Source organism: Nuphar pumila, chromosome 6 (assembly GCF_984573655.1).
Source record: "Nuphar pumila chromosome 6, dmNupPumi1.hap1.1, whole genome shotgun sequence".
Classification (NCBI taxonomy): domain Eukaryota; kingdom Viridiplantae; phylum Streptophyta; class Magnoliopsida; order Nymphaeales; family Nymphaeaceae; genus Nuphar; species Nuphar pumila.
Genome location: NC_143254.1, coordinates 22,518,501 through 22,542,284, shown reverse-complemented (window position 1 = coordinate 22,542,284; position 23,784 = coordinate 22,518,501). Strand labels below are relative to the sequence as shown.

The window sequence follows — 23,784 nt, the reverse complement described above, 5'->3', positions numbered from 1 at the left end:
ATAGGTCAACTTTGGAACATGTTATCTCAAGAATTTATAAATTAGAAAATGGATCACAAGGGATGTTTACATCCAACCACTTTTCTAAAACAAAATGGGATAAGTTGATTTAACGCAACCCAATATCTCATATCATCACAATTCGTAGATAACCAACAATCGATAAGGGACTCTTGTGGGATTTGAAAATTCATCAAAAACTAAAAGGATCAATATTCATGTTCTCGTTGGATCGTTGAAAACAAAAACATAAATCGAATCTTGATGCGGAAGCATAAATTCATTAGTGCTCCGGTAGATCTTTGACAGGTAAGATTTTTCAAAACCTATATACATTACCCTATTCCTTTCTCTAAAAATGACTGAATTCTCTTGATGATAATGAGAAGTCTAAAGAGAATGTCCCTGTATAAGGTTTGGGAACCATAACTTAATTTGAATTCAACTCTGTCTTCAATTCAACCTATTATAGAGTTGGAGATAAACAGAACAACTTTCTCCACATAATAAAGACCATACTATATGAGATATCATATGACACAACTTGATCAAATCACGTAAACTGGGCCTAAACCACATACAACCTATAATATGTGATTATATATATATAAGCCCACATGAATTTTTCCAACAACTCTTACTACTATATATTATTAATAATATCTTTAAAAAAAATCCATAAGGGACTCTACTTGTCTGATAGGACCAGCTAGTCGCCTTGTGTTGTTAGGACGTTGCAAGTGAAAACTCAATGGTATAGTTGTATAACTGGTAGGAGTCTGCCTAAATCCAGTTGGACTTTAAAAAAGAAAAGAAAATAAGACTCACCTAACCTTTAAATTGTGTTCCAATCCGAACAGTGAGGAAAATTGACTGAAATAAGTGTGAGATGGAGCTGAACTGGCTGAGCAAGAGTCAAGTCACGAGTTCAATCCACTAGTAAACGAGCCAAGCCTGAACATACCTAGAACAACAACGAAAGCACTCTTACCTTTTGAACTTGTTTATGAGCCCTATAGTATTTATCAATGTTTCTAATATGGGAATCTGACCTGTATCGTTTGGCCAATAATTCAGGTGAATTGGCCAATATTGATTCTCAAGTGAATTGTTCAAAAAACAATAAAAAATATGTGTCAATCAGAACATGACAGGTGTTTAAGATATTAAAATAATATTAAAAAATTAATTTTAAGCTTTATATTTATTAAAAAATAGTTGATTCAGGTCAGTATGGTATCGATTTTTTGGCAAAGAGATAAGTATCGGCTGATTCAGCCCCATACACATCAATACAGACAACACCACATTCGGACCCGCTGCCCTCTTTTATCTGAACAATATTCCTCTCTTATATTTCTATATTAATTTCTCTCCTGGTTGCTGGAAATTAAAACTTGATACTCCTTATGATTACTGAACACAAACTTACTAGAGCTGCATGGTGGGGTCTATAATTACCACAGAGCAAGCTTTTTCAGTTCTTTTTTTTGTTATATGTGGGCATGTGAGTATAGTGCCTTCTGTTGGAATTATAAGCTAGACTCTTCGTATTTCTTCCTCATTTTTGGAAAACTCATTTTACATTAAGGGTTGTTGGAATTATAAGCTAGACTCTTCATATTCCTCTTTTATTTTAGAAACTCATTTTACATTAAGGCTGCTTGCAGTTTTCTATGCAAACTCTTTGGGTTTCTCTCTCATTTAATTTTTCTTTTTGAAAATGTAAGTCTTTTAGTTTTTTTATGTTAGAAATTTACTATATAATTAAATTCTGGTTGAGTTTGAATGCTATATATATAGCAACCATGTATTATCATTTTAACAAGTCATTGGAATGCATTGAAGCCTTTTGTAGCCTTCTCCTTCTTTTGCACCATTTTTGTGTGTTTTTCATTCTAGAGAACAATCTTCTTCTTTAGTTTGTTATTTTATTTTCAACACCTTCTAGTTAGAGTTAGGGGTATCAACGGGCCAGGTTTGGTTTGGACTGAAGTAAAATCATACCCTAATCTGATTTGAGATGATGGTACCACCAGGTTCGAACTCGAGTTCAATCAGATCCACCATAAAAGAAACTATACCCAGTCCTTATAAGAATTACATGAACCAAACTCAGACCATAACTAGTAATTAACATAATATTTTTTTATCTTTTTAATATTGAAAAATTGTAGATTTTAGTCAAAACTCGGGTCAGGCATGGATTTAGTTTAAAATTTCACAAACCATACCCGGCTTCATATATATATATATTATATATATATATATATATATATATATATATATATATATATATATATATATATATATATATATATATATATATATATATATATAATCAGACATTATTTATCATCAAACCCTGACCCTATAGGGTTTGGTACGACCCATTGACACCCCTAGTTAAGTTGCATAGTTTGATAAGCATAAAACTTTGTCACGTCCCCCATCAACTTTGCTATGGTGTGATGAGTTTGGTTGCCGAATGGCCATCAATGCTCATTTATCGGCAGGCAATCCTCCGTTTCCTTTTGCCATAAACGCCAAGATTTACCTTAACGAGTTTCGGTACTTTGAAACCAACAATACATCCAGGGGTGTGCCACAACTCTCCGACCTAACTTCATAGGAGTTTTCTCATCGTTCACTCCCAGGTGGTATCCCATGTGGCTCAGGATCGAATCCCTCTGCCATGTTGTTCTGTTAGGGATCTGCCCTTTAAAAAATAAAAATAAAAAAGATATATATATATATATATATATATATATATATACCCATGCAACGACAACAAAAAGAGAGAAGAAAAAGAAACATGGTTAAAGTAAAGAAATGCAGAGCGAGACAGCAAAAGACTGACTGGTGTAGTCTCTTTCTGTCGCGACTTGGACAACGCGCAGGCCGTCTAACACAACGGCGGAAACACGTCGGAATAATTTTCCCTCCCCGCCCACCACCGCCGTCTGCTTAAACGCGTTCTGTTGACCATCCCCACAATTAATTCAGCTCCCAACTTATGCGCTACGCTGCATGCAAATCGCACCAACGCGCTTAGCCTTTTACGGTCTCCATCACTCCCAGCAGTCACTCACCATCACAAAGATCGGACACGCGAGCTACCATACAAGGCAAAACAAAAAACTTAATTAGAATAATTAATTTACTTTTTTTTCTATTACGTGGTGAAAACTGGGCACTGAGTTGAGAAAGAATATTCAAACATTGGGGATACAAACTTGAAGTGAAGTGGAAACAAAGATCTCGCATTACATGGTTTAGATGCATTGATCAAAATTTTAAGCTTTTTCCATTTGCGGGCTTCACACTGGATGAAGATATATATAGCTTAAACGAGCCGAGCCGAACAGTTTGTGAGAAGAAGATAAATAGCTTAATCTTGGATATACGTTATTAGTTTGTCTTAACTCGTTTAAGCTAAACGAGCTGCTCGTAACTCGGTTTCCTATCGATGCAATCGTAATTAACGAGCTGAACCGAGTTCAGTTGCGACCTGATCAGTTCGTTTACCACCTTCGCTGCCACTAGTATTGTATTATTCTTATATTAGTATATTCATTATTGTGGTATGTAGCTCGTCAATCATGGGAGAATGAGATGGCATGTTAGGAAAAATTGGTCTTCAACCATGGCTACAAGTTAGAGTCATCCTCTATTTATGCCTCTGCTTACCTCTCCACTCCACTGCACTCCACTCCCACTCATCTCTCTCCCTCTCTCTCAAAAGAGAAGAAGAAGAAGAAAGAACAATGCCGCCAACACAAAGTGTGATAGTGATGGTGGTGCTCTCCCTCCTCCCCTTTCTCTCCCCAACTCCCACGACCCTCGCCCAGACAAACCCGGCGCCGGTCGTCTCCCCGATAGCCGCCTGCAAAACATCCCTCTACCCGAAGCTCTGCCGGAAGATCCTCTCCACGGTGCCCTCCGCCACTAACCTCACCGACTACGGCCGCTTCTCCGTGAAGCGCTCCCTCAAGCGCGCCCGAGCCACCTCCGCCATCCTCGCTCGCTACCTCTCCCGCAGAGCCGCCCTTCGCCACGCCGACGCCGGCGCCCTCGACGACTGTCGCTTCCTCTCCGACCTCAACGCCGACTTCCTCTCCGCCATCTCGGTCGAGCTCGGCCCCTCCTCTGGCAGGGCCACCTCCGCCTCCCAAGCGGAGCGCATCCAGACCTACATGAGTGCCATTGTCACCAATCACCAGACGTGCTTCGACGGGCTCAGCGTCTCGCCTGGCGGCCTGTCCAGCGAGCTCGCGGGGGAGCTCTCCGGCGACGCCGTCCTCTACAGCGTGTCCCTCGGCGTCGTCACCAACGCACTCTCGACGGAGCTCCGCCACGGGAAGAAGGGCCAGAACCTCCTCGCCGGTGATGTCTCGGCGCAGGTCAGGGAGAACGTGCAGGTGCGGGGGTGGGTGACGGTGGCGAAGGACGGGAGCGGCAACTTCTCGAGGGTGGCGGACGCGGTGGCGGCGGCGCCGAACGGGACGAGGGTGGGGCAGGGCTACTTCGTCATATACGTGAAGACCGGGGTGTACCACGAGTACGTAACGGTGGCCAAGATGAAGAAGTACGTGATGATGATCGGGGAGGGCATCGGCCAGACCATCATCACCGGCAACCGCAGCTTCGTCGACGGCTGGACCACCTTCGGCTCCGCCACCTTCGGTCAGTCTCTCTCTCTCTCTCTGTGGGTTGGGGACACCAAGGGTAGATTTGTCACTTAGCAAAAGGCAAGGTTTCGTACCACTCGGAAATCAAAGATCCCATTATTGCTCCGATGGGTTTGGCAGCCTTTTTTTGGCGTAGACAGTGAATCATTGATTGGTTGGTTGGGGGGCAAAAAATCCAGGATGGGTTTCATCTTATGTCCAGCCGAAACATTTGGATGGATAGGATCAGTCAACAACCAGGTGAAAATATGGACCAATCTTAACCGCTGATTGAACGGTTAAGATTGAATGTGGGATGAAGCCATCCTATGTCAAATGGTTGGGGGGGGGGGGGGGTTTCTGCTTAAACTTTGGAAAGCCAAATATTTTCTTCTTGGAGATGGTAATGATGATTTTCGGTACTAGAGCAGCTACTGCCATACTGTATACCGTCTATGATGTTATATTTCGTCACCATCTCACATCTCACTTGATCGGAGTTGTGATTGGGGCCCACTCTCACACATCTCACGGTTCCCAAGGAAGATGTGTGGTGGGGATTAATATATCCGGATCGTTGGTGACTGCTGTCGTTGAGGATTCGCAGGGGCCTCTATGAGGTTTCCCCTTGTTCATCTTACACTGTTGCATATATTTTCTGGGTTTGTCTGGTTTTCTTGTTTTAAGTTCAGACCTGGCTTGGTTTGTTGGTTGGCTTAAGCCATTTTGGACCCACCGGTCATACGTCTGGAATGGTAAGCGGGCCCACATGGGCCTGGGTTTTTAACAGGCCGCTTGGCCGTATGTTTTCCCTCCAACCCAACCATAATATCATTACGTCAGGGATTGTTTCCTTGTAAATGAAAGGAGAGCCGTATTAGTATCTCCAAAGAAGAGGAGAATCCTGCCGGTGGTCTTGCTTCATGACTTGAGGACTTAGAGAAAAGTCCTCTGACCATCACATTGGCTGGCCTCGGGTTGGGAAAATAAAACGCTTGCGGTCTCTCCATTCACCAGGAAGTACACCCAGCTTCGACCTTACCGCAGAGGACGTCACTCTTGAATTTCGAAGTTGTGACATCCTGTCAACTTGGTGACGTTCACGAGCAGCCCTTACCAGATGAGTGGAACCCTTATGGGCAAAGTCCTCGAATCTTTATTTCACTAAAAAGCAGGTGTTTTGACTGCCATTTTTTTTTGTTTTTTCTAAACGAGTCTTTAAACAGAGTAAATCGACTGTAATTAATAGAGTTTTTATCACATAAGAGAGAGAGGGATTCAGTAGTAACTTCTATGTTTCCAAAGAAAACAGATGCAAATTGGAATCTCCAAATACAATAGGTTTCTTTCTCTCTCCAGTTGCTTTTAATGAAACATGACCCTTGGTACAATATTATTTATTATTTCTTTTCCTTTAAGGTGACAAGATGCGCCTTTCTAAGTGCATCATTTGTAGGCAATCAGGGGTTTGTCCAGTGGACTCACCGACAGAACCACAGTATGCACCTTGGTTGGTTTTATGACCCGACCCGAGGACTCCCCAGGTTGACCCTACCAAGAAAATAAAAAATTCTCTCTTAGTGATCTCGGCTAATTGTATTAGACATGTTGGTCGTGCTGGTTAATTATCAAGGAATATTCCTCCTTGCTTCTATAATAGACCACTGGATCTTTTTAAGTGACCTGGAGTTGATTGCTTCTTTGAATCTAATATAATCCAAGTAGATGCAGATCCATCTCATTTATCAAAAGGTTTAGGTTTGTATCTGATTGGACATCGGGTTTTTGGATCCAGACTTGGATAGGAGGTCCACGACCAACTATCACCCTATTTTAGACTTGAAATTAATTACTTTCCAATTTCTACCCTGGTTTTCTACCTTGAAACTCACATAAAAGCCCAACCATTCATGTTATTGGATCTTGAGAGTGAGCTTGTGAGGTATGATTGAATGGATTTCAATTTCACAAACAAAAAGGGGAAAGAAGGAAAGCCCCGGTCCTGATCTGCGTACTGTGGTCCTACTTAAGCGTGAACACCCCCACATTGTTTTTTCTGCACTCATGAATCACCCACGGGTTTGGACATAAGCAGAGCCATGTGCTTGTTTAAGGGTCGTATTATCCTTGTACTTCTTGGTTCATTATTGATGGTTCTCCATTTGACTTGGGTTATTTGGGGGGCTGACATTATTTATTGCTATGATGGATCCCCAAGCATGGTCATGGGTTTGCCACTTTGGACCATGGTTGGTACATTGTCACTGGCACTTGATGTGGCAGGTCCTGCAACCACATGTGCACCAGTCACACCATCGGGCAGCAGGGTCAACGTTTGGCACGGCCTGTAATGGATCACACCCATTGATCATGCCTTGTCATAGACTGCTTGTTACTTTTGCTGTACTGTACGTGTCATCGAGCTACTAAAAGACTAAAACCATATTTTGAAAGGGCCTGATGCCTCCACTGTGTGTGGGTCCATGGGGTGTCCAAGATAATCTGTTTTTTCCATTCATCTTCCAGTGGATGCATTCTATCATAGTCCTAACTAGACCTATGTTAACTTTTAGCTAGTAGTCAGTATCTTAAATTTTACTTAACGTAGCCATATTTGAATTTTATAAGATTTCACCATGAGAAGGATGTGTACCTATATTTGTGACTCGTGGAACCTTCAATTCCGCTGATGTAGCTCTCCATTCTGTCATAGGTCTAGTTATACCTATATCAATATTACCAAAGCAGTCAATCACCAAGCTAGAGCAGTGCCTCTTTTCAACTCCAAACCTGTCGGTGGCAATCATTTGGTTGATTTACGTACCATTTTGCTGGGAAAGCAACAAGAGATTAGTCTTCAACAATTTTAAGTTATTTGATAGAGGCTCAAAATCTACAACCAAGGAGGATTGGAGGGCTTCTCTTCTCCAATTCTTGGCCATATAATCGATGGACCTCATATATTTTGTTCTTTATAATTTATTCAGTAAGAAATATGCTTTACACAAATTTTATGAATGTTTTTCGAAAAAAACTACGGTTCACAATGCAATTTTTAGTGCTTTCAAAAACAAATCTAAGCATAAAAATTTATAATCCAAAACAACTAACTCACTAAATGAATGATAAAAATCCATATGTAAAGTATGATCACTGAAAAACTCGATCCTTGGGTGGTCGACCGGTTGTAGATTTTGGACCTTCTTTTGGTTGGACGGTCTCCTTTTTTTTGACCTTTGATGCCCTTTTAAACATAGTTGTCCAATAGCACCCTTGTCAATGTAATTGCCCATTGAAGCTCGTTTGTGAGCCAATCTAAAATTCAAAATTTTGCCATAACATGACATTGTGAGCAAAACCTTTTTGAATTGCAGCTGTGGCGGGAGAGAGGTTCGTGGCAATGAGGATCACATTCAGGAACACAGCAGGGCCTTCCAAACATCAGGCAGTTGCTGTCCGGAACGGCGCCGATCTCTCTGCCTTCTACGAGTGCAGCTTTGAGGGATACCAGGACACGCTCTACGCTCATTCTCTTCGCCAATTCTACCGTGACTGCGACATCTATGGCACCATAGACTTCATATTTGGCAATGCAGCTGCCAACTTCCAAAACTGCAAGCTTTATGCTAGGAAAGCTATGGACAACCAGAAGAATGCAATCACTGCACAGGGGAGGACAGATCCCAACCAGAACACAGGGATCTCAATACAGAATTGCACTGTAGAGCCTTCCCCGGAGTTCAAAGGTAACATATCGAGTTTTACTGACACGTACCTCGGCCGACCATGGAAGAACTTCTCAAGGACAGTCTACATGGAAAGTTACATTGATAGCTTCATCAACCCGGCAGGGTGGCTAGAGTGGTCAGGGGACTTTGGGCTCAGCACCCTCTACTATGGTGAATTTCAAAATTTTGGTCCGGGTGCGAACACAACCAGGCGAGTCAACTGGCCTGGGTACAGAGTGATGAACGCCTCGGATGCTTTGAATTTTACTCTGTCCAACTTCATCAAGGGTGATAGCTGGTTGCCGTCTAGGCTGGTGCCTTTTGTCTCGGGTTTGGTCTAAGTTAGAATACAAGGTCAAACTAGCAGAGGGTAGTCTTCCATGGGGCTTTCTTTCCTCTCTTGTTTCTTTCTAGTTTCTAGTTAATTGGGAAAATTGGGGAAGTATAGGAGTAGCTATGTTTGATTTATAAAGGATATAGTCCTAAAGTTCAATAAAAAAATAAGGGAATTTTTATGCCAATGATATGAGCAAGCTATAGCCAAGAATAAGTGTAATTGAAAATATGAGCCAGAAGGGCCATAAATGTTTGCCCTTTAACAGAAAGGGCACATTTGGCTAGATGAATGTAGTTCTCATCTTCTTGAAAGTAAAGAAGTAAAAGTGCTTTTGAAAATTTTATAATTTGTGTGTGAGTGAGAGAGAGAGAGTAAGGGAGGCAAATCTTTTCTTATTTTAATTTTGATGTGGGTGTCATCTCGGTAAAGATGTGTATTCACCTTTTTTTTTATTTATAACCCAAAGAAACTGCATTCGTCATGAAGATTTGATCATGCAAGAGGCCTATGACATGCATTGGCTGGTCGTCTTGCCGGCAAGAGGCCTATGCTATGGATTGGCTTGTGCAAAGGGGCAACACCCATGAGAATCCAACTTTAACTGCCTGTCTAGCGGCCAAGGCCCCCACTCCACTACCCCAACCCCCCTTTGGTGTATTCAGCTGATGAAGACAAAATTAGCAGCCTATTGGTTGTTTTCCACCACGTGCCATTTCATTATCTTTACTTTTAGCATAGGACATTCTTGGGAAAATGACAATAACATGGTCTCCCCTCTAAAAAAAAAGATTTGAGTCCCTTATCCAGCTAGATGCATGAAGGCCACCTAATTGGCACCTAGAGATCTATGTAGGGTATGGAGATACTCCTTCCCCAATCAATTAATACAGTTTGGAGCCCTCTTTCACACACAGAGACACATACGCAGGGAATCACTTTGGCATACCAACAAACGACCATAATTGTAATTGGACTTAGATGGCCAAATGGGCTGCTCTGTTATTATTTCTCATGGTTTTGAGGGAATTCACACTCGGGCAACTTGTACATGTTGCGTGGATAAGAAGGAAACTTTATTGGAAGAACACACCTCATGCAGGGCAACTTGTACGTGTTGCCTGGATAAGAAAGAAACTTCATTGGAAGGATACACCTAATGCAGCCCGGGAGGACACCCACGTGCCCAGCATAGGGGTGCGCCTTCACCTGGTTTGGCGGACGGGCACCCTGGTCAATGGGCCATCCTTTCGGGTTTTCTCATCATTTTATTTGCTTGCATGGATTGGATTGACCTGAATGGAATGAGATCTGAGTACCAACATATGGAGACCCGGATCCGATTAAGGGCTCTCTTTATAAATTCTTAAGAGAACCCTAAACTTGATTATGAAAGTTTGATGCTTCTTTAGAAAGCACCTCCCTCTCTTTTTCCTTCTCTCTCCCTTTCTCACGTCTCCCTCTCCAAATCCCTGGCAGCAATACCCCCTTAAGCGTTCCCAGGGTGCCATCTGCATTGACAGCGAGAATATCGTGGGTTGATGTCTTTAACAAGGTCTCTACTTCTTTGGCTGCATTTACGACACTCTTTGTCCACCCATCTGTCCTCATCCTGTAAGCCTTGGTTCATTGACACAAAGGTCAGCAGCCATATGATTTTCATCAGTGGATCAGCTGATCCAAGTGTCGCTAAAACGCTAGGGTCCCTAACAGCATACTGTTTCCGTGTCCCATGATGGTTTTGTTAATGTTTTACCTCATTTAACTCTCAAAAAGGCTTTATGTGCTCCTTTTAAATTTAATTTATTGTTAGTCAGTTAACCAATGACCTGAATTGCATTGTCACCTTTGATTCTCATTGGTGTGTTATACATGACTGGACTTCAAGGAGGATGGTTGGAGCGGGTGAGAAACAGATGGGTTGTATTACCTTCAAGCCGTTGGCCCCATTGCTTCAGCTCTAAGCTTCTCATCAACTTAAGATTAATTTATGGCATTGACGACTTCACCACCGCTCTTCTTCTCGTATGAAACTTTTAGGTGTTTATGATTCTAGTAGTTTATAAACTCGTCATTGAGAAGTGTGTCCTCGTGCTAAACAAGCGTGTCTTCCATTTGGTGTCAGTGATATTTCTACTTCATTTTCATTTAAATTAGTTCACTATTTAATTTTTAGGGGCCTTATTGTCAACCATCTTTATCCGGTGCACATTATTCTTGTTGATGATTTCTCTGGATGCACTTGGATTTATCTCATGCATCATAAATATGAAACCAAATCATTGTTGCAATCTTTTCTTAGAATGGTTCAAACCAAATATCACGCATGAATTAAAAATTTGCATTTTTGATAATGGGATATGAGATGCAATCCTTATATGATAATGGAGTTATATATCAGCATACTTGTGTCTACACTCAGAAAAATAGACTTGTAGAGTAAAAGCACAAGCACCTCATTTAGGTTGCTTAAGCTCTTCGATTTCAAGCAAATATGTCATTTAAATTTTGGAGAGAATGTGTTTTCGCAACTGCCTACTTAATCAATACAACTCCTATTCCTTGGCTCAATGGTCAGTTTTCTTTTGAGCAACTATTTAATAAAAAGCACTCATATAGTCATCTTGTGCATTCGGTTGTTTGTATTATGCTACAAATTTAGACCTGTCGAACTCTAAATTTGATACTCCTGCTTAAACGCTGTAATTTTTTTTGGGCTATCCTCATATAGTCATCTTTATGTGTTTGTTTTTTTGTTTTATGCCACAAATTTAAAGGTGTCCAAGTCTAAATTTGATTCTAATGCCAAACGATGTATTTTACTTGGCTATCCTTTCACTCTAATGGCTTACAAGGTTTACGATTTAGATTATCACGTCCTTTTTAGCAGCCGTGATGTTGTGCTTCATGAGTCTGAATTTCCTTTCCATGTGTTGGAAGAGGAGAACCAACTGTTGTCTTGCCAATGCCCATTTCTGGCCAAGCAGTTGAGCAACTAAATCCCTTGACATCTCTTGAATCAGGAACCAAACTATGGTCATGATCCGAACACTACAAGTCATGAGATTGATCCATCTCCTATATAAGAATCTCAACCTATAGTAGAACCAGTCTTAAGACGGTCTTCTAGACCAAACCAACCATCAACCATGTTGAAGGATTTTTACTGCTCCATTATCTATAACTCAACCACCTCAGCGTGTCCCTCGAAAGATGGTCCCACCAAAGGTACTCACTTTACTGTAAAGTGGCCTCGGTGAACTTGTTTCGTTTGACAGCCCGAGGCCACTTGACGTTGGAAAAAGAACATTTTCGCTATAGCTTTCGTCATTCAAGAGTACAGTGGATGAAAGCATCTGTGCGTTCCACGGAGAGAAATAAAAGCACAGTACAAACAGCAGAGTAGGATAGGACACTTTTCGGGGTCCCCACGCGTGATGGAGTAAAGGACAATGAGTGTTACGCTTTGTCAAAGTTTAGATCCCTAACATTGTCAGAGCAATCAAATATGGTAGGCGGATCAAAGATGTCCGTATACGACGCTTGTGATGGGATAGGGGCTTTGTTAGTAAAAGAATTTGAGGGTTGGAAATAGAGTAAAAGTATCATAGTTCACACACGCACACACAAGTAACATATGTTTGCAACCCGTGGCTAGTGAAAAAATATAGATTTCTTTCAGTTTTTTTGCACATCTGACCCTTCAAAGATGGACATATTAAGTTTAACCCTCTCTTCATACATTTGTTGCAAGCAGCCTGAAGGTCGGCCTCAGAGCAGTAGCCGACTGCTGCATAATCGGGGGAGCTTCTACAGTTGCTGTCCTGCATCGCAGGGGCCGAAAGGGATTCTTCACCTGGCGCTGTTGGCTTCTACTCTCTTGGAGACAAGTCTAGCTAGAAAGGAACAATAGGTGATTCAGGGGTCAATCCCCACATGCCAGGACACAACTCTTTCAGATGGATTGGGAACTCAACAGGAGCGATTTAAACATAAATGGTCGGACGATGATCAATGTTGGGTGTAAGAAGAGGAGAAGAGGAAATTCAAATAAAGAAAAACAACGGGGACAACTCCTTTATGAAATGTGTTTAAACTTTGATGATGTGGAATAGTCCCATATTGAAAGATTTTAAAATAGTTGTGAGCTTTGTTACCTACAAGAGATTCTCACACGTGTTTCAAAGAACAAGAGAGTAGGATGGCTATCATACACGTGTGCGCTCACCCACCGCATCGCGTTGGGCCGGGCCGAGTTTGGGTTAAGAGAAATGGATAACGGATCGATCCATTATCGGGTCATGACCCCTCATATTATGTAACGGGGATCTTCCACGTTTTGTAACCATTCGTGGGTTATAAAACGTGGTTAGGGCTGGGTTTACAGACACACAAAGTCGCCTGACTCTTGTGAACTTCATTTTCTCTCTCCCTGCTGCTATATCTCTCTCGCTTTCCAATGTTTCTCAGAAAGGGGTTTTCTACGACAACAGTTCAGAGAGGTTGTCTTCGAAGGATGATCTACCGTCGGATTGCACCGATCCGGATCGTCGAGGCTATTGTATCCTGAGAGAAGGATGCTGAACTCTATTTGCACTGTATGTGGGGGCGAATCTTCTCTAAAGAGAGTATTTTCATACGCGTTAGCCTGTTACATAATACTAACATGTTACTGTTGTTTTTATTATGTTATATGCATCTGTTTGGTCACTTGCATTCATCTGGATTTTGGTATAATATGAAAATCGACATGTTTACTCCTTGTTTATGTTTCGATCGACTATTAATCATGATTATAGTGTTAATACCTATTCTGAATTCTATCATGATGTTGATTGTGAAATGATTTAATCTGAAATATGATCCAACAGTCTTAGAGAAGATTCTAAGCATGTCGACTTTATTTAGTTTTGTACCAAAAGTGGATGTATACGGTATGCCTAAAAAATTTGCCGGTTAGAATTTCAAGCGTTGGCAACAACGCATGAAAATTTGGTTCACGACTATTGGTTTGTTATCTGTTCTAGAACCCGAATGCCCTTCGGCTTCTGAGACTGGCCCTGATCCTGATGTGGTTAATGCAGTTGTAGAGTAGAAAGAGAAGGACGATATATGTCATGGTTGCATTCTGTTGGCTCTGCCCAACACCTTATTCGATGTATATTGTTCCTCGTTTACCACTGCTAAAGCCTTATGAGATCAACTTGACAAAAAGTACAATATTGAAGACCAAGGTCTTGAGAAGTACTTAGTTGCCAAGTTTTTGAAATATCAGATGGTAGGGGGCAAGTCGGTCATTGAACAAGCACACGAGTTTATGTTGTTGCTTCATAGTTTGGCTAAGGCTGATATGAAACTTTCGGAGAAGTTTCAAGTTATGACCGTCGTGGAAAATTTTTCTAAGTCTTGGGTAGACTTTGGTATGTCTCTCAAGCACCATAGATGAAAGATATCCCTGGATGATCTTATAATAGCCATAGCCATCAAAGAAGAGCATAGGAGTCAAAAATAAGTTGTGATGTCAACTGAACAACCTAAAGTGAATATGATGACCAGATCTTTTAAAAGCAAAGGACAAAAACCAAAACCTGCAATGAAAAACTAATTTAAACCTAAGGCCAAAATCTAGAAGAAGGCAAAGAACAAACTGTGCTGGAACTGTGGACAGGTTGGGCACTGGGCTAAGGAATGTCCTTCCAAGAAGATCAAGGCTCATAGACCACAAATAGAATGCCTTAAGTCAATATGGTGACTGAGGTCGTTGAGACCAGTACTGGGCATGTTTCTGTTAACCTGCAAATCTATCATGTTTATGAGCTGACTAAGTGATTGGTTGACAGTGAGGCTAATGTGCATGTTTGTGATAATAAGTCTATCTTTATCTCATACCAGGCTGTTGTAGGCAGATCTGTGACTATGGGCAACTCAACGACTGCAAAAGTGTTAGGGATTGGATGCGTGGATCTGAAGTTTTCTTCAAGGCGAGTTCTATCTCTAGACAGAGTGCACCATGTGCCTGTAGTTAGAAGAAACATTTTAAGTGGTTTATGTCTAGTTAGAGAGGGTTATGAATTTAATTTTAAATGTAATAAAATTGTTATTTTACACTCTGAAACCTTTGTTGGCAAGGGGTATTTAGATGATGGTTTATTTAAACTTCGAGTTGAACATGTTTGCAGTAATAAATTAGAGGATGATGTTTATTTTGATTCATTGTCTAATGTTGCTTATAATATAGAATCATCTGATTTGTGGCATAATAGATTGGGTCATGTGAATTTTAATTCTGTAAAATGCATGATGAACTTGAAGATAATTCTTGAGCATTTCATAGATAAAACAAAAAAATATGAAATTTGTGTGCAAGCAAAACAATGTAGAAAATCATTTCATACGATTGTTAGAGATTCTGAAATATTGGATCTAGTGCACACAGATATCTATGAGTTTAATGGAATGTTAACCAGAAATCATAAAAAGTACTTTATCACTTTTATAGATGATGACACTAAATATTGTTATGTGTATCTGCTAAAATCAAAAGATAAAGCTTTTGATGAGTTTCTTATTTTTAAGAATGAAGCAGAAATACAAACTGAAAGAAAACTTACAAGATTGAGGTCTGATAGCGGGAAAAATATACTTCTAACAAACTTGATGATTATTGCAAATCTATTGGCATAGTTCATGAATTTACCACTCCATATTCTCCTCAATCTAATGGGATTGCAAAAAGAAAGAATAAAACCCTAACTGACATAATAATTGTTCTACTTAGGAGTTCTGGATTACCCACCTATATGTGGGGGGATGTTCTGAATACGATTTGCCATATTCTGAATAAAGTTCCTTAGAAGCATAAGGACAATAACCCTTTTGAACTCTAGAGAAATAGAAAATCTAGCTTAAAATACCTTAAAGTGTAGGGGTGCCTTGCAAAGATACTTGTCCCAGATCACAACAGGAAAAAGTTGGATCCTAAAAATGTAGATGTTGTCTTTTTGGGTTATGTAGAGAACAATTATACCTACAAGTTCTTAGTAATTAAGTCTGAGATATCTGACATAGAGGTAAACTCTATTATTGTGCTTCGAGAAGCTACATTCTTTGAGGATGTATTTTCCATGAAAGTTGGTGTACCTCAGAATCTTTCTTCTTTAGATATAGCTTCAGCTTTTGGTTCCATTTCCGAACATGTGAAAAAGATGACAGATGTGGGGGTGAAGTCATTTTGTTCCCACCCTAGACTAATTGAGTCTGAAGAAGTAGTTGAACCAAGAAAAAGCAAGAGACCTCGAATTATCAAGGATTTGGGAAGTGATTATATCACTTACCTTATCGAGGATGATTCCCCCACTTTTTAAGATGCTATGGCTTTACCTGAAACAAGGCATTGGAAAGAAGCCATAAAGAGTGAAATGGACTCCATTGTCTCTTATGACACTTGATAACTGGTTGACTTTCCTTGTGGTAGTTTCACTATTGGGTGCAAATGGATCTTTAAGAAGAAGTTGAAACCAAATAGATCTATTGATAAATACAAGGCGGGACTAGTTGCCAAGGATGCTTATTACACTGGCTTCCATTTATGATCTTTCGATCTATTAAATGGACGTGAAGACTGCCTTTTTACATGGCGATCTTGAAAAAAAGATCTATATAGATCAACCTGAGAGTTATGTGACTCTTGGTAATGAAAATAAAGTTTATAGACTTGTTAAGTCATTATATGGACTAAAACAAGCCTCTAAACAATGGCATGAGAAGTTTGATAATGTTATTTTATCATTTGGCTTTATTGTTAATGAATCTGATAAATATGTTTATTGTAAAGTTAAAAGTGATTCATGTATTATTTTATGCCTGTATATAAATGATATTCTATTGTTTGATTCTAATATGGGAATTGTGAATGAGACGAAGTCGTTTTTTAGTAGTAAATTTGATATGAAGGATATGAGTGTTGCAAATGTGATCTTAGGCTTAAAGCTAACTCATTCAGATGATGGTATAGCTATTTCCCAATCTCATTATGTTGAGAAAGTACTTGCAAAATTTGGCTATAACAAAGGGAGATCTGTAGCAACTCCATGTGACCCTTCTACCCCTCTCTATAAGAATATGACTGGTGTCTCTGTATCTCAATTAAGATATTCTCAAATTATTGAAAGTTTGATGTATCTTTCAAATTGCATGAGACCGGATATTTTGTTCTCCTTGACAAAATTAATTAGATACATGAGTTTTCTAAATCACACTCATTCGAAGGCATTAGACAGGATACTTAGATACCTGAAAGGAGCCATTTTCTTGAGTTTGCATTACAAGAGATTCCCTGTCGTTCTTAAGAGATATAGTGATGCGAGCTGCAGAGCCATGAAGTATGAAAGTTATGGCGTAACAGGGTATGTATTTACCTTAGGTGGCAGCGCAATTGCATGGAGATCAGTAAAATAGACCATCTTGCCACGATCTACTTTTGAGACTGAGCTTTGTGCTTTAGATATCACAGGAATTGAAGTTGAGTGGTTAAAGACACTTCTTGATGAACTTCCTTTAATGAGCAAACCAATTCCTGCAATATCTGTGCATTGTGACAATATAGCCACAATTGCAAAAATCAAAAGCACAAAATATAATTAAAAGTAGAAAAGACACATCCAAGTCCAAATAAAATCTATAAGGGAACTGGTGTCTTAGTTAGTAGTTGTTATGGACTATATTGGATCCAAAGAGAACACAGTTGATCCATTAACGAAAGGACTAGATAAGTCATTAGTCCTTAAATCCAGAGAGGGGATGAGACTGAAACTCATCAGTAGTTCATCTACAGTGACAACCCAACCTATCTGAGTGGAGATCCCACAAAGTAGGTTCAATGTGGTAATAACAAATTATAGGGTGAACTAGATAACACCTTTTTAATGTGATACTATATATCTGTGTTTGTTTCCCTGATTACTCTAGAAAGGTACTGTAGTTACAAGTTTTGGAAGAGTTAAAACTCTGAATGAGTTCAAAGCCTTCTTGGCGAGATATTAGCAGTGCATCTCTGGAGAAGTCCACCTATGTGAGTGTGACTGTGTGACCGCAATTTAAGGAATTGGGTTATTCCTGAAGTCACTCATGAAACAGGATTCGGAAGCATGACTATTAACGCGTCGTCCCTAAAGATTACAACCAGAACCTTTATCGTGTTGTTGCTAATGGATACTCTTACACCAAAGGTTCAAGTTCAAGACTTTAGTTCACTTCATTCCTGTGGGGGTAAAGTTAGTCAACTAAGGTAGTGGTTCAAACCGAAAGGTACCATTACTGAAAGCATGATATGTCATACTACAGATTACTCCATCTTGCATCTTGGTTTCCTCCTATTTTCATTCTTTGAATTTGTGGGGGAATATTGGGTGTAGGAAGAGGAGAAGAGGGAATTCAAATAAAGTAAAACAATGGGGATCACTTCTTTATGAAGTGTGTTTGGACTTTGATGATGTGAAATAGTCTCATATTGAAGGATTTCAAAATAGTTGTTAGCTTTATTACCTACAAAGAGATTTTTACACTTGTTCCAAAGAACAAGGGAGTGAGATGGCTACTACACACACGCGTGCGCGCGCCTGTTCGCAGAGCCGTGTCGAGCCGAGCTGAGCTGGGTCGGGCCGAGCTCTGGCTCGGGTTCGGGTAATTGGCCCTTTAGGGCCATATCCATTCTAAGTCCAATGATCTTTTTGTCACGGATTACTATTTTTATTTGGATTAAATAATGAGTTAAGAGAAATTGATAACGAATCAATTCGTTATCGGGTCACGACCCCTCGTATTCTGTAACGGGGCTCTTCCACGTTTTGTAATCGTTCGTGGGTTATAAAACGTGGTTAGGATTGAGGTTACAGACACACGAAGTTGCCTAACTCTTCTAAACTTCGTTTTCTCTCTGCCTACTGCTCTCTCTTTCGCTCTCCTGCGTTTTTCAGAAAGAGGTTTTCTGCAACAGCGGTTCAGAGAGGTTGTCTTCGAAGGATGATCTACCATCGGAGTGCACCGATCTGGATCGTCGAGGCTATTGTATCCTTGAGAAAGGATGTTGGACCCTATTTGCACCGTATATATGTGGGGGCAAATATTCTCTAAGGGAGTACTTTCATACGCCTTAGCTTGTTACATAATACTAACATGTTACTGTTGTTTTTATTATGTTCTATGCATCTGTTTGGTCACTTGCATTCATCTGGATTTTGGTATAATATAGAAATCGAAATGTTTGCTCCCTGTTTATGTTTTGATTGACTGTTAATCATGATTATCATGTTGATACCTATTCTGAATTCTATCATGATGTTGATTGTGAAACAATTTTATCTGAAATATGATCCAACAATCTACAATCATCAAGTGCTTCGTGAGATAACAAAATTGAAAGCTCTCCAATAACGCAACCAACTTTTGTTCGGAAGCTCTCCTGACTCGCTAGCTCTTTTGATGGTAATGGAGCAGGTTTTGCCTGTTCAGATATCACAGGAACACCCCCATGCCTAGATGAAGGTTGTCGTTTGAAACGTTTGTGGCCTGGGCCATGGTTGGGCTCGTCGTAAAATTGCGGTGGAGATGAAAAGCTGGATGTTTGGCAGCAGCTCAGTTGCAGAGTGGGAGGAGATTTGGCATAAATGAACTAGTATGTAACTTCTCATTTTGTTGTTCCCAAAGGACTTAATTTGGAAAGACAAACCTCTCGATTGGAAGCATTTTGTACAACACATGTAATATTGCCCATTTTGTTGATACATCAATACACTGGTAGGGGTTTGCCTAACCCCAGCTTGCCCATAAAAAAAAAATGTCATAATTGCCTCGTCTTGTGCTGATATCTAACGAGCGATACCTTGACTTTTTCCTGTACTATTACATACTTTACTTTTGACTTATCAATGATATTGTTTTAAACCGGACTAAGCACTACAAGACTCGTCTATATTAACCCATTAGAACCAAATTCACGAAAACAGTAAAAGACAAGAACCCGACTCAAAAAATGAGTATACGATCAAAATACATACCCTAAGACACTACACCTAAAATGAAATGACCAAAAGCCTAGCAATGCTAAAACAATAACTTATGCAAACATACTCAACTCAGACCAAACTGAAAAAAAAATATGGCTAAATTTTGGGTCGTTGGTTTGAGCACCCAAATGAACCAAAAACAGGAATTTAAAGCTTGCAAATATGATTTAAATATATTTTAAACATGCAGCAAAAGATTCAAACCTAACTGGCGCATTCAAGTTGGTTGAAGTGTTTCACCAAACACTTAGTTTGCGCCTCAAAAACAAAAATTTGATATGATTTTTCTTGTACTTTTCAACATGAAAATTTTGTGATAACATACATAAATCCAATTCCAAAAAAAGGTTCGATCATTCAACACACACATATATATATATATATATATATTCAAATTTACCAATCAACATTTAATTTATTAATCAATCACAAACTCAAAGTCATATTCAACGGAATGCAATCAGATTCAATATGTAGATCAAATTCAAATAGCAAATAGTCCAAGGATATCGATTCCATCGGGCAGTACAATAAATAGGTAAGCAATCAATTTTAAAAATTTGCTTAACAACAAATTTCTCTGTTCAAGAATGTTACCATAGTCTTCAAATATGACAACATAAGTTTCAAGAATGAATGGGGGTTCAAATCAAAGCTCGGTTGATGGGTGAAGTTCGACGAAGGGTGAGACATCTTCAACTTTGCCGACTTACAGCACTAGTCAAACGAAACCCACACCAACAGCTCTCGAATCAGCACTCTAGAGGCTCTAGCAGATTGCCTTCCTTGCCGCTTCTTAATGGAGCTTGATCGTTGCCAATGGCAACGAAGGAGGTGGGAAAAGAAAGGATACACACATGTTCAAGGAAATCTCTTCTCAGTAAAAACAAAAACCAACCCATCTCACAATTGGGCATTTCTTAAGAACCCTAAGGGAAGAGGGAGAGAGCCGTTGAGGTCTCTCTACCTCTCTATTTTCACGCTGCCACCCAAGGGCCCAATAGTGGGTCCTTTAGGCTTAGGGGTGGCAAAATCTGACACGACCAGCCAACCCGCTTGTTAGGCGGGTTCGGGTTCAGGTTCGGGGTTTGCTTAAACGGGTTTGTGTCATAAATGGGTTGACCCGTCTAACTCGTTTATTAAACGGGTCGGGTTTGTGTTAGGGGTATGTCAACCCGGCTGACCTGTTTAATAAATGGGTTAGGCGGGCGGGTCAACCCATTTACCCGAACCTGACCTGTCAACCCGTTTACCCGACCCGACCCATTTATTAAATGGGTTAATCGTGTTGTGTCCGGTTACCTGTTTAATAAATGGGTCGGGTTCGTGTTTGCGACAGCTTACCCGTTTAATAAATGGGTCAGGTTCGTATTGAGGTATGCTGACCCGTGAACCCGATCCGCCAACCCGACCCGATTGCCACCCCTACCATAAGGGATACCACTTGGGTGGTATCTGTAAAGCACAGCACACGAAACTTAGTATAGGACGCTTTTGTGGTCTCCCATGCACGATGGAGGAAAGGAGAATGAGTGCTCCACTTTGTCAAAGTTTAGATCCTTAGCATTGGCATAACAATCAAATAGGGTAGGCACATCAAAGTTGTCTGTGTACGACGGTTGTGATGGGATGGGGGCTTTGTTAGGAAAAGTAATTTGAAGGTTGGTAATAGAGTAAAAGGTACCATAGTTCACACACGCACATCATATGTATTCAATCCACCGGAAATCCTTCCGGTGAAAAATAAAATATTTTTGTTTTCTTTTTTTTTGCACATCTGACCCTTCAGATCTGATAGACAGGTTAAGTTTAATCCTTGAACATATTTTTGTTTTTACATCAATACACCGGTAGGGGTTTGCCTAACCCAAGCTTGCCTTTAAAAGTTAATATTTGGTAGGAGTTGTCATTGCATGTCACCTTGTATTGGGACATTACAAGTTCAAAACCAAATGGTATGTTCTATAACTGGTGGGGGTTTGCCTAACCCCATCTTGCCTATTTAAAACAAATATATATTTGGTGTTATAGAAGGTACGGTACGAAACTATTGAGTATGAATTACCTTCCTTTCATACATTTTAAAGCCTCATGCACAAGTTCATTTTCATGCTATGAAAACTAATCACAAGCCATACATGAGTAAAATCATACGAATCATTCACAAAAGTAAAGTACAATTCAAGAGCATACTAGGTCTACTTACCGTGCATAAACAAGTCAATTTTGAATAAGGTTCACCTTAAGAACCACTACATGTTCATAGGGTCTACTTTTGAAACCCGAACAACTAAGAAAATATGTGTCTCACACTCAAAATTATGTGGATAGAATTTTACCCGACCTATAAAATTTGTTGATAATTCATACATTCGTACCTGACCTCAAAACCGTTTTAGATGAATTTATAAAAAAATTGGAATGGAGGTCTATTTTTTGTTGATTGAACAGGCTTGCCCGATCTTGTTTGTCCACGCAAGCTCAATCTGGGTACCAAAGTAGTAAAGTAAATTTTAAAAAACTTTCTACGAGTAGTTTGACTTGTCTACAATGATCTCACCAGAATTTAGAGCAAAATACATGATCAAAATTTAATTAAAAATTCTGTACTGTGATTTATGTCCCTAGACAGTTCAAAATACAAACAAACACAAAATTTGGGTCATCTTGCTTGATTTTTAATTCAAAAATAAGTACAATGAATTAGAATACAATGTTATTATTATAGGTTCACATATGTATCAAGAATCAACTATAAAAAAGATTAGATCAAAATATGACATAATCAGAGGGCTATAATTTTTCTAATGAAAATCTATTAAAACAGGGTTATTGTCTTAGATAAATTTTCTATTTTACCTTGCAGAGGTCATAACTCCTTTATCCGAAGTCAAATGAATATAATGTTTGGACCAAAATCTTCATCTATGTGAGTATAAGGTTCTCATAAAAATTCAAATTTTGTTCACAGTTAGATTTATAGAAATCAAATTTACACAAACACAGGTCAAAACAAAATTTACATAAAACAACATATTATTCAAGAACCACATCAAGAATAAAAACATACATAAAGATCCACCATAGAAAACCTTAAAAAACAAATTGGATCTTTTACAATATTATCTAATCATGCTTAAATTCATCTAAATATTATACATACAAAATCTACAAATCAAACCATGCTTTCATACATAAAACACATCAAGCAACCATAAAGAACATGGTTTTTTCAAAACCGATCTCCCTAAAACCTATTTCGAGTTTTGAAACTATAAAAATGCATCAAGAACAGATCCTATTCAGATCTGGACCAAAATATGGGTTAAAGGATGCATAAGAAACTTGTTCCTATGCATGGATTGTGTACCCTAGCTCGTACATACATCCAAGGCTAGTGAAACCCTACCTCGACCAAGCCGGGTCTATGTATCATTCATCTTCAAGCGGTACAAATCGTTCTCGCTACATCATGCACAAAGGTACAACTCCAAACACAACGAAAAATGATGGATCTCCACCTAGAGCGTGTGAGGAAGAAGAAGAAGATAGACGGGGAGGGGGTGGTTTTGAGGAGAGAAATAGAGAGAGTAAAAATCGTGTAGGGCTCTCTCTATCATTCCTTTTTATAATCTCCCACCAAAACCCTATTTGATCCCAGCCCTCCATCTCTGGATTGACCCTCTAATCTACTTATAACTTAAAATTTGTAAATTTAATTAAGTTAATTAAAATCCATGTGGGAAGAGTGTGCCACATGGCACTTCCATGTTAAACCCTACATCAAGCGGAGGCCTTCACTCATCAGTTGGGACATGGTGACCTTCCCTATTCAGCGCGGGGATTTGGGCATTAGGCTTGTTCGTCATAACACGGACCTGCTCATGAGATTGTTATGGTGAGCTCGCTCCCCAGCTTTGCAATGCAAGTTGAAAGATCTGCTTGTGGCCAAAGACCAGCTGCACGGTCATCCCTGCAACTGGAATTTA

At 39.7% G+C, this 23,784-nt stretch overlaps 1 protein-coding gene across 1 annotated transcript; it reads left to right on the top strand.

Annotated features, from left to right (window-relative positions):
• The first annotated feature begins 3,371 nt into the window (after nucleotides 1-3,371).
• On the top strand, nucleotides 3,372-9,073 carry LOC149834312 (pectinesterase-like). The gene is made up of 2 exons (XM_090011326.1): nucleotides 3,372-4,686; nucleotides 8,045-9,073. The coding sequence occupies exons 1-2, from the start codon at nucleotides 3,621-3,623 to the stop codon at nucleotides 8,737-8,739; spliced, it is 1,761 nt and encodes a 586-aa protein (XP_089867452.1). The 5' UTR covers nucleotides 3,372-3,620; the 3' UTR covers nucleotides 8,740-9,073.
• The last annotated feature ends 14,711 nt before the right edge of the window (nucleotides 9,074-23,784 follow it).